At 39.3% G+C, this 11,246-nt stretch overlaps 1 protein-coding gene and 1 pseudogene across 1 annotated transcript; both read left to right on the plus strand.

The window, feature by feature from the left end:
• The first annotated feature begins 1,593 nt into the window (after positions 1-1,593).
• Positions 1,594-6,157, plus strand: LOC103941174 (coatomer subunit beta-1-like). Its single transcript, XM_009351366.3, has 4 exons — positions 1,594-3,760; positions 4,053-4,565; positions 5,173-5,258; positions 5,581-6,157. Exons 1-4 carry the CDS (start codon positions 1,709-1,711, stop codon positions 5,783-5,785), a joined length of 2,856 nt encoding a protein of 951 aa, XP_009349641.2. The 5' UTR covers positions 1,594-1,708; the 3' UTR covers positions 5,786-6,157.
• A 2,625-nt stretch (positions 6,158-8,782) lies between these two features.
• On the plus strand, positions 8,783-11,223 carry LOC103941173 (annotated as a pseudogene).
• The last annotated feature ends 23 nt before the right edge of the window (positions 11,224-11,246 follow it).

Genomic DNA, 11,246 nt, shown 5'->3' on the forward strand with positions numbered 1-11,246 from the left:
GTTCAGGGAGTGATCCTTATATGTATATTATCATCCCTATCTAGCACGAGACTTTTTGGAAGCTCACTGGCTTCAGGTTCTATAAGAACTCCGAAGTTAAGCGAGTAATGCGCGAGGGCACTCCCATGATGGGTGACCCACTAGGAAATTCTCGTGTGAGTTTTCAATAACAAAACCGTGAGAGCATGGTCGGGACCCAAAGCGGACAATATCGTGCTACAGTGTTGGAGCGAGCCCGAAATGTGGTGGATCCTGAGCCGTGATGTGACATGTGAGATTAAAAGAAATAAAGAGAACAAGATGATAGTTTCATAGTGTAAATAAGTCATTAGCCAAAGAGTTTGACACAGTAAAATTTAAACTCAACAAATATAGTAACCAAAACTATCAGTGGAACTTTAACAAATAAAATAAAGGGCTTCTTGTTGTATTACAAACTGCAGAAAATGACCTGTAACATAAAATTCACCAAAAACACTCGTTTAACTAAAGAGTGAAAAACTTCAAATTCAAGGTAGACATAAGGGAGTAACTTGTGTAAAAAATTCGTGGGTTTTCGAGTTCGGAAACTATGAGAAAATTGAAGTCTAAAACAAGCAAGATGCTGTTTTTCTGAAGAAGAAAAAAATATAATAAAATAAATTTAAATATAAAGTCGATTACGTTCTAAAGTGTCAAAATCTAAAATGCAAAATGCAAACTAAGTAGTAGATAAACAGCCACAAATTTGAGTATAACCAATCTTCGTAATGGTTCTCAAAACACAACACATCCAGCCCCAAAAATATAACAAGTTCACAAAAGAAACCTCGAGCTTCTTACAAAAATATATTCAGATCATTTTATGAAAATTACACATGAGCGAAAATTTATACAAGACAAAAGACAAGTGATCAGATGTTACATGGTTCTTTTCCCAGGTAACTAGAGACACTAACCTTATGTGTCCTATGTCAAATGTCTCCTTAATTTACAACGCAGCAAAATGATCATCTACAGATGGAGACCAACTATACAAAATACTTCAACAACTAGCAATGAGATGCGTACGTTTGAACCCCTATCTACTAGTCACCTAAAGAGTTGCAACTCAAACTCAGCTAGCCTTTCCTATATCATCTGAAAATACATTTAAAAAAAAAAAAAAAAACGGGTGAGCATAGAATGCCCAGTAGAGTTTTTTGGATAAGTTCGTAATCATTTAAATTCTTAGTGCATGCCTAAAAACAATAAGAGTATTTCAAAAACATTCAAATCCACTACTATTTTGATCCAACATGGGCAATATGCTTTAAAAATGCTTTGTGTATACATTGAAAAAAATTGTAATTAGTGAGAGTAACATTTCAAAAATCCAAAACTCCAAAACTCCAAATTGAAAACTTAACACGCGCTTTTTCATTTAGTCCGAAATGATCCAACTTATTAGCTTGGTAAGGTTTGCAACCCAACTAAAATTATCCAACTCAACCAAAACCAACCCAATCCAACCTAATTTTCCTTGACCCAACCCAACCCAATCTCCTTCGGCCCGATCCAACTGTTCGTCTCACTCCCGCCCCCACCGCACTCTCTCTAGTCCACCAACACCAAACCCCCTCCATCTGAACAGACACCCAGATCTCCTCCTCCGCATTTCTCCGATTTAGATCCGACGTAGCCCGTTTCGGATCCGCCGAGATCCAATCCCAGTTTCGGAGCTTTCCTAATGATGGAGAAGTCCTGCACTCTCCTGGTCCACTTCGACAAGGGCACCCCCGCCCTCGCCAACGAGATCAAGGAAGCCCTCGAAGGAAACGACGTTGAATTGAAGATCGAAGCCCTGAAGAAGGCCATCATGCTCCTCCTCAACGGCGACACCATACCCCACCTCTTCATCACCATCATCCGCTACGTCCTCCCCTCCGAGGACCACACCATCCAGAAGCTCCTCCTCCTCTACCTCGAGATCATCGACAAGACCGACTCCAAAGGCAAGGTCCTGCCGGAGATGATTCTCATCTGCCAGAACCTCCGCAACAACCTCCAGTCCCCCAACGAGTACATCCGCGGCGTCACGCTCCGGTTCCTGTGTCGCCTGAACGAGTCCGAGATCATCGAGCCGCTGATCCCCTCGATTCTCACCAATTTGGAGCACCGCAATCCGTTCGTGCGCCGGAATGCGGTCCTGGCGATCATGTCCGTGTACCGGCTGCCGCAGGGGGAGACGTTGCTGGACAGCGCGCCGGAGATCATAGATCGGTTCTTGGCGTCGGAGCAGGACCCGTCGAGTAAGCGAAACGCTTTCCTTATGCTGTTTAATTGCGCGCAGGATAGGGCTGTGAATTACTTATTTACACATATCGATAGGATTATTGATTGGGGGGAACAGTTACAGATGGTTGTGTTGGAATTGATTAAGAAGGTCTGTAGGGTTAATAAAGGTGAGAAAGGGAAGTACATTAAGGTTATAATCTCGTTGCTTAATGCCCCGTCTAGTGCCGTTGTTTATGAGTGTGCCGGAACCCTTGTGTCTCTGTCCTCCGCACCTACTGCAATTCGGGCAGCTGCCAATACGTATTGCCAGTTGTTGTTGTCGCAGAGTGATAACAATGTGAAGTTGATTGTGCTGGATAGGGTTAGCGAGCTTAAGGCTTCACACAGGGAGATTATGGTTGAGTTGGTTATGGATGTGCTCAGGGCACTGTCAAGTCCGAATGTTGATATTAGGAGGAAGACTCTTGACATTGTGCTTGATTTGATTACCCCCGCGAATGTTGATGAGGTTGTGATGATGTTGAAGAAGGAGGTCGTGAAGACTCAGGGTGGGGAACTTGAGAAGAATGGGGAGTATAGGCAGATGTTGGTGCAAGCGATTTACGCGTGTGCTGTTAAGTTTCCTGAGGTGGCGAGCACAGTTGTGCATCCTTTGATGGATTTCTTGGGCGATTCTAATGTGGCTTCAGCGCTGGACGTGGCAGTTTTTGTGCGTGAGATAATTGAAACCAACCCCAAGCTGCGTGTTTCTATAATAACGAGGCTGCTGGATACTTTCTACCAGATCCGCAATTCCAGGGTGTGTACTCATGCTCTATGGATTATCGGCGAGTATGCTCTCTCACTTTCGGAGGTTGAGAGTGGGATTGCAACCATTAAGCAGTGTCTTGGGGAGCTTCCATTCTACACTGCTTCTGAGGAAAAGGAGGCACAAGATGCTTCAAAGAACTCTCAGGTGGTAAGCTCGAGCACCGTGTCTTCTAGGAGGCCTGTGATCCTTGCAGACGGGACCTATGCGACCCAATCTGCTGCACTGGAAACTGCTATGTCTGCACCTGTCCTTCTTCAAGGATCTCTGACTTCTGTGGGGAACTTGAGATCATTGGTTCTCTCGGGTGATTTTTTCCTTGATTCAGTTGTGGCTTGCACATTAACAAAGCTTGTTTTAAGATTGGAAGAGATTCAGCCTTCAAAAGTTGAAGTGAACAAGGCAACCACACTGGCATTGTTGATCATGGTCTCTATGCTGCAACTGGGTCAATCCTCAGTCCTTCCACATCCAATTGATAACGACTCTCAAGATAGAATTGTCCTTTGCATCCGATTACTATGCCATAAAGGTGAAGAAGTAAGGAAGATATGGCTAGAGTCATGTAGACAGAGCTTTGTAAAAATGCTTGCCGATAAGCAGCTCCGGGAAACAGAGGAAAGTAAAGCTAAGACCCAGATATTGAATGCACAACCCAATGACCTTATTGATTTCTACCATCTCAAGAGCAGAAAGGTAAGGCAGAATTATGTTTCTCGCCTTTTGCACTCATTGAAGTAAATACCCAATCAAGTAATTGATATTGTTTCTTTATGACTATTTTTTCATGTTCCGACTTGCTTTAGATATTGAAGCATAACATTTTTCTTGACTATTTAATGGTAATTTAGCAGTTTATAAAATTGTGGTACAAACAACCTAGTGCAATTGCAATACAGTTTATAATGTTGAATTCAGATTGACCACCAAAACGATCATTTGTATCACATGCTTTTGGATGTTTTTCTTATATGCATATATTTTTCAGGGCATGAGCCAGCTTGAGTTGGAGGATGAGGTCCAAGATGATCTCAAACGTGCTACTGGAGAGTTCACAAAGGATAATGATGATGCAAACAAGCTCAACCGCATTCTTCAGCTCACAGGATTCAGTGATCCTGTTTATGCTGAGGCATATGTTACAGTTAATCATTATGACATTGTTCTTGATGTTACTGTCATCAATCGAACAAAGGAAACCCTTCAGAATTTGTGCTTGGAGTTGGCCACTATGGGTGATCTCAAACTTGTTGAGCGTCCGCAAAACTACACTCTAGCTCCGGAATCAAGCAAACAGATAAAGGCAAACATTAAGGTCTCTTCAACTGAAACAGGAGTCATATTTGGTAACATTGTATACGAGACTTCTTCAAATGTGCTTGAGAGAACGGTTATTGTCCTCAATGACATCCATATCGATATAATGGATTACATCTCTCCTGCATCATGTGCTGATGTAGCATTTAGGGCAATGTGGGCTGAGTTTGAGTGGGAGAACAAGGTACACTGATTTGATATGTTTTTGCATTATTTTCTGTGCTTCATTGATATGATCATTGGGTGCTTCTTCGAGAAATGGTTTCACAATGGCTCTTAAGCATCTGATTTTTTTTAAACAATCATTTGATAGTTTATGGGTGGTCAGCATTGGTGATGATTACTGCAATATGTGCTAGCACTGTTTTAGTTATGCTTTTTTTTTTAATGGTAGTAGTATTATCTCAAACCCATGCATTGTGGGCAGCTGGTCTGAGTTAAAATCTCTATACAACAGCCATCTAGCCTCAGAATAACTTTTCTCGTTCTAGTAAAATACATATTCTATTTTATGTTGTGTGGCTGTTGCACTACAAATGATGCAAATTTATTCATTTCTTTGTTGTTATATATTCACTGTTGGACATTTAGATTGTGCTTCTGAATCATTGTTGGGTCATGAATCATCTTTTCATAAATGTGTTGCTCGTTTTATGAATGATAGTTCTCATGGATTTCTTTTTCATTCTCACATCAAAAAGCAATGTGCATCTTATATGTCCTTATTTAGTTTTGTTCCTTGATAGATGCACTTGGATTCTACTATGCATTAACACACTTGTGTTTCCCAGGTTGCTGTAAATACTGTTATTCAAGACGAGAAGGAATTTCTGAACCATGTTGCAAAAGCGACTAACATGAAGTGCCTGACTCCACTGTAAGTTTTACACTATCAACTATGTTGGTTACTCTGTTAGATTGTTACATATGAAATTATTACTTAAATAGATACACACAATCATACATAGCTATGGTCTTATGCAAGCATACGAAGCTTAACATATGCATATATAATTACACAACAATCGTTTAAGAAGTTGAAGTTGGCTACTTTAGTTATTGGTCATTTTTCAAGTGTGATACACATGCATGTAACAAGCGTCCAAGAGTAGGAACAATTCCTCTAGTTTCTTATGCATTCTTGGTGGATAATTGATGGTTCATTAATTCCTGATCATCCCTTACTAATTGGGCATTAGATCGGCACTGGAAGGAGAGTGTGGAGTCCTTGCTGCTAATTTGTATGCAAAGAGTGTTTTCGGGGAGGATGCTTTGGTGAATGTGAGTGTTGAGAAACAAGCAGATGGTAAGCTAAGTGGATACATCAGAATCAGAAGCAAGACTCAAGGCATTGCCCTCAGTCTTGGGGACAAAATCACCTTGAAACAGAAAGGCGGCCCTTGATCGAACATTAACCCTAATTTTGCAGCTGTTCTACCTTCTTCAACCTTGTGAGTACGAGTCTGCTTATTGCAGCCCGAGGCCTACCTCTATTCGTCGTGCTCTGACATCCATGTTTTTCCTTAGGATCAAGTTTGTTATAGGAATTTTTCGGTTTCTTATGTCATTGCCATGGATGTTACAGTCTAGCTCAATTCTTTTGATCAATGCCTTTCCCAGTAAGTGGATAGATAGGACATATTTTACTATCCACAATATATTCAAAGTAAATTTGTAGTGATGTCCACCTTACACATTTCTATTGTCAAATGTAATGTTTCATGTTTTAACTTTGTAATAGCTGTTGCTATCAGTCCACCAGTTTTTGTGCCAGCATTTTTCGCTCGTTGCGTTATTCATTTCACGTCCAAGTTTATTGACCCGTTTTGCTTTACGGGGTGTAGTCAAACTAAGATTTTAAAGGATTTTAAAAGTGATATATTAGATAGGATTTAAGAGGATTACAGACTCCTACAAAATTCTTTTTAGTATTGGTTATATATACTTTTGGCCCTCAAATCCCTCAAAATCCATAACTTACTGAAATCCTCCAAAATCTTAATTTTTTGAATACGCTTAGATTTGGATGGATTTTAAAATCCTTTAAAATCTTTTAATTGACTACACTAAGATTTTAAAGTCTTTTAAAATCCTCTCAAATTCAAGTTTGACTACGCTCTTCTAGTATTTGCACCAGTCGATATTTCGGTGCTGGGAGTAGTTTAGTACTGGTGCACATTCACTCCCTTCTCATCAAGGATGACCTCTATGGCACTCACAGTGACGTTACATGCCATGTAAGTTTTTCGAGTCCGGTTCTTATAAGTGATTTACTCTTGTAAACAAGGTAATGCTATTAGGAAGTTGGAGTAATTCGATCCAGCTTAATCCCAGAAATTGACATCTTATGGTGTCTTAAAAGCAAGCAAATTAGGCAACAGCCAGCATTCTGGTTACGCAAAAGAAGCAATTTACTCCAAGAAACGTATAAACCGAAAAACAAAAATAATAGTAAATAAACTTTCCATAAACCTTACTGTTAATTTTATTTTACAAACGATATATGATATTATACTTAATTCATCTACATTCCGTGGAGGGTGGGATTTAGGGTTGGACAAATACCCATTGGTTATGAGTAATCGCGGTTACCTGCTCATTTAAATTAAACGGTTACGGTTATGGGTAACCGTTTAGATAAATAAACGGTTATGGGCATAACCGTTTATCCGCGAAATTTAAATGGGTAATTATTGGTATTAACCGCGGTTATAAACGGGAAACCGTTTACCCATTTATTTTATATATGTAAAATTAAAACAAACCATGTTTTCGATCCAATAATACTTAGCACCCAATTAATTAGCAAGGAATTCATCGGTCATTCTCTCAATAACACTACTACAGGAATGATGATTCTCATCATCAAGGAATTCGCCAAATTAATTTAAATTCCTTGCAGGTAACCGTGAAATTGACAAAAATGCTTTGACAGATATGTCTTCTAAACAATTTTTGTAACCCAATAATAATTAGAAAATATTATATTTACCTTCATTGGTAACAGTTAAAAATATTGTCTGTAAACTATTATTTTAATTATTGGAATGGTATAATGACTTAAAAAATTAAAATACGGAAATGTATGATGAATGTATCTATATCGGTATTTAATTGTCAAAAAAAAAGAAAATTTTGACAATTTTTTTTTTTAATTTTCAAGTTGTTAAAAAACATGTAGACGGGTGAAAAAGGGATAATGGTAAAAAAAAAAAAAAAAAAAAAAAAGAAGAAGAAGAAGAAGATAAACGGGTTAAAAAGAGTAAATGGGTAAACAGGTATTAAACGGTTACGGTTGGGTATGCGGTTATGGGTATGGTTAACTGTTTATAAACGGTTATGGGTATGGGTATAACCATTTAAGCAATTACCCAACGGGTAAACGGTTATACGGGCATAAGCATAAACGGTTATACGTAACTAACCGCGGTTACCCGCCCGCCATAACCGTTGCCCATTCCTAGTGGGATTCAAACTTTGAGTGCACGAGTTTAGAGACTACGTTGCTATAACTAACTTGATCACCTTAAATATCCTTACTTTGTTAGTGTTCTAACAAATTTTAGAGAATTTTAAAAAATTTTATTTGTGGGCAAACAAATTTAATTCAACAGAATTTAGTAGCCGGTCAAAATCTGATTAATTTTTTGTGTGTTAACTATATTATTTATGCAAAGGAGGAGGAAGTCGGCTTAGCCTCACAATGAGCTAGCAGTAATGTGATTGAAATTCAATTTTGCATGAGAAGCGAACTTATGTCCTTTCACTTACAAGTGAAGAGGAATACCATTAAACTTTAGTACTAAGTGGCTGTTGTTAACTTTATATGTACCTTTGCGTAAGAATCGAACATAAAACCTCTCACTTAGAAGTAAAGAGGAATACTAATAAACATTAGTATTAAGTGGCTGTTTTTAACACTTTTATATATATATATATATATAAAGAGAGCATCCTAACGTGGTGAAACATTCAAAATACCATAAATTGTCTTTAAAAACTCCAAAAGTTACATTAAATGAAATTAAAATTGTAATTCAAAACATTTTAATTTTAAATACTTTAAATTAAAACTTTTTTTTTTAGCAAACGATATTATCTACACGTATGAGAATAGGTTTAAAACTTTATAAACAAAATAACAAAAATAAAACCCCCAGGTGGTTTATGGTTGACTTCTATTTTTTTTTATATAAACAAAAATATAGAAATCAAAATAACTTAATTTTCTAAAATTTTTAAAATCTTAAAAATAACTTAATTTAACATACAAAGGTCAATTGTCACACGCGTAAGCGTGTGACAAGAGTAGTATATGTTTGTGTGCGCATGTATAAAAAAATATATATATGTATGTATGTAAGTTATAAGTAGGTGGTTTGGGGGCCTAACATGTTTATGTTTGTTTGTTTGCAAGTGTGAAAAATAAACGAAATTCATGCCATGGTAGGTGAGGCTTCTTGTGGGCTGTTTATCCTTGCAGGTACAAGGTTGGTTTGAACCTGGTTACTCTCCTTTGTTTCATTTGGTACTGTTTGGTGGAAAGTTATTTTATTTTTTTTCTTTTTTCGAGTAGTGTGGAAGAAACCACGACTCTATTTTTTACTGCACTCTTATGAAAGCTCTTGGTGCACTATAAAAATGCCACACAAGTTTTGGTTCAGTCAAATAGGTTGGGGATTCTGAGATTGGAAAGTGTTTTTTTCGGAAAATGGCTGATGATGAAAGTTTTGAGAATCTAAAAGCTGCCCGGAAATTGTTGAAGGCTAGTATGGAGCAATCTTCAGCTCTTTCGTCAGCGATTAATGAAGCCGGGTTGAAGGTGGAACGCATGAAGGAGAGGTTGCCATCTTTGGAAGCGGCAATTAGGCCCGTTGGGACGCGAAAGTGTGGATATTTTGCAATGAGGGACCAAATCAATGGTGCCATTGGCCCTGCTGCTGCTGTTCTCAAAGTGTATGATGTCGTTCGGGAGCTAGAGAATTCGCTGTCTTTCGAATCATGTTCTGATCTCCACGCTTATCTTTCGATCATGAAAAGGCTCGAAGAGGCATTGAGGTTTCTTACTGGCAGCTGTGGGCTGGCCATTCAGTGGCTGCATGACATTGTTGAGTTTTTGGAAGGCGACGCGTTTGCCAATGATCAAAGCCTCTTGAATGTGAAGAAAGCTCTGAGAATTCTACAGGTGTTGCGCGCAATCGAGGGTTGTTACTCGCCTTGATGGAGGGGTTCTCAATGCTGCATTCAACAAGCTGGAAACCGAATTTGTAAGCTTATTAATGGAGAACAATGCTACAGCCTGCATTGCTTCATCGCCATTACCAGTGCCGGTAATTCAAAAGCTTCAAGCCATTGTTGAGATACTCAATGCTGCTGATCGGCTTGAAAAGTGCGTATTGCTGTACACTGGCGTGCGGAGTTTGAATGCTAGAAGAAGCTTGCAGGCTCTCGATCTCGACTACCTTGAGATACAAGTCTCTGAGTTTGATGATATGCAGAGCATCGGCTCTTACATTGAGCAATGGGGCGAGCATTTGGAGTTGGTTGTGAAGCAGTTTCTCGAGTTTGAGTACAAACTCTGCAACAGTGTCTTTGAGAAGACAGAATCAGATGCTTGGAAGCGCTGCATTGCGAGATTCGCTGAAGAGTTTAGGCTTGTTTCTTTCCTCCAATTTGGCAGGAGTGTCACCAAGATAAAGAAGGGCCCGGTCAAGCTCTTGAAGCTACTAGATGTATTCGCAGTTTTAGAAAATCTAAGGGTCAATTTTAACCGGCTTTTCGGAGGGGAGGCCTGCGGTGAGATTCAGAACCTCACAAGGGATCTGATCAAGAAGGTTGTCAATGGGGCTTGTGAGATTTTCTGGGAACTTCCTAGTCAAGTGGAGTTGCAAAGGCGGTTTTCTCCTCCATCGGATGGTGGCATTCCCGGGCTAGTAACCTTTATAACTAGTTTCTGCAATCAACTTCTAGGGGAAGACTACAAGCCAATCTTGATCCGGGTCTTGCAGATCCATCAAAGTTGGAAAGCCGATATACACAAAGGCAAAGATGATGATCTTCTTTTGAAACAAATTTTTAGCACGATGAAGGAAATCGGGCTAAATTTGGATGCGTGGTCGAAGACCTACGAAGACATCTCCCTGTCCTACCTTTTCATGATGAACAATCACTGCCATTTCAGCCAACTGAAGGGCACAAAGCTTGGGGAAATAATGGGAAACTCTTGGTTAGGAGCACATGAGCAATACAAGGACTACTACGCAGCTCTCTACTTGAGAGAGAGTTGGGGAAAGCTTCTGATTCTCCTAACCCAAAAGGGTTGGATTTCGCCTCCTGTCGGGGGAGCAACGGATTATCATCAGGGCTCCGACAATAAGAAAAGGCTCAAGGCATTCAACGAGGCATTCGACGAGAGATACAAGAAGCACTCGAATTGGATCATTTCGGACGATTGCTTGAGGCAGAAGGTATGCCAACTTTTGGTGCAGGCAGTTGTACCTGTTTACAAAAGTTACATGCAGAAGTATGGAGTTTTGGTGCAACAAGATGCAAGTGCTAGGAAGTATGTCAAACACACAACACAAAGCTTGGAGAAGATGCTGAGCTCACTGTTCCAGCCCCAGCTTAGCAAATACCTGCGGTACCAAACATATTCGCTTTATCGGCAAGCTGAAAAGCTTCGTCACCAATCACTTTCGTGTTACGCGTAAGGCTATGTGAGTTCATAGGCTACTGCTAAAGGACCACATTTCTAGAGTTTTAGTAATTTCCTTGTACAGATCTACACGTAAAATTAATTAACATGTATTGGTTTAAATTATTATTCTCGGATTTCCTATCAACTTCTTCATTCGTATTGATGTTC

This window comes from the organism of the source record quoted next, unplaced genomic scaffold, assembly GCF_019419815.1.
Source record: "Pyrus x bretschneideri cultivar Hongxiangsu unplaced genomic scaffold, Pyrus_bretschneideri_v1 Contig37, whole genome shotgun sequence".
NCBI classification, from domain to species: Eukaryota; Viridiplantae; Streptophyta; class Magnoliopsida; order Rosales; family Rosaceae; genus Pyrus; species Pyrus x bretschneideri.

Coding starts and splice junctions, on each gene's coding strand:
- LOC103941174 (XM_009351366.3), top strand. CDS start 1,709: ATGATGGAGAAGTCCTGCACTCTCCTGGTCCACTTCGACAAGGGCACC. Junction 3,761..4,052: donor ACCATCTCAAGAGCAGAAAG/GTAAGGCAGAAT, acceptor TATATTTTTCAG/GGCATGAGCCAGCTTGAGTT. Junction 4,566..5,172: donor AGTTTGAGTGGGAGAACAAG/GTACACTGATTT, acceptor TGTGTTTCCCAG/GTTGCTGTAAATACTGTTAT.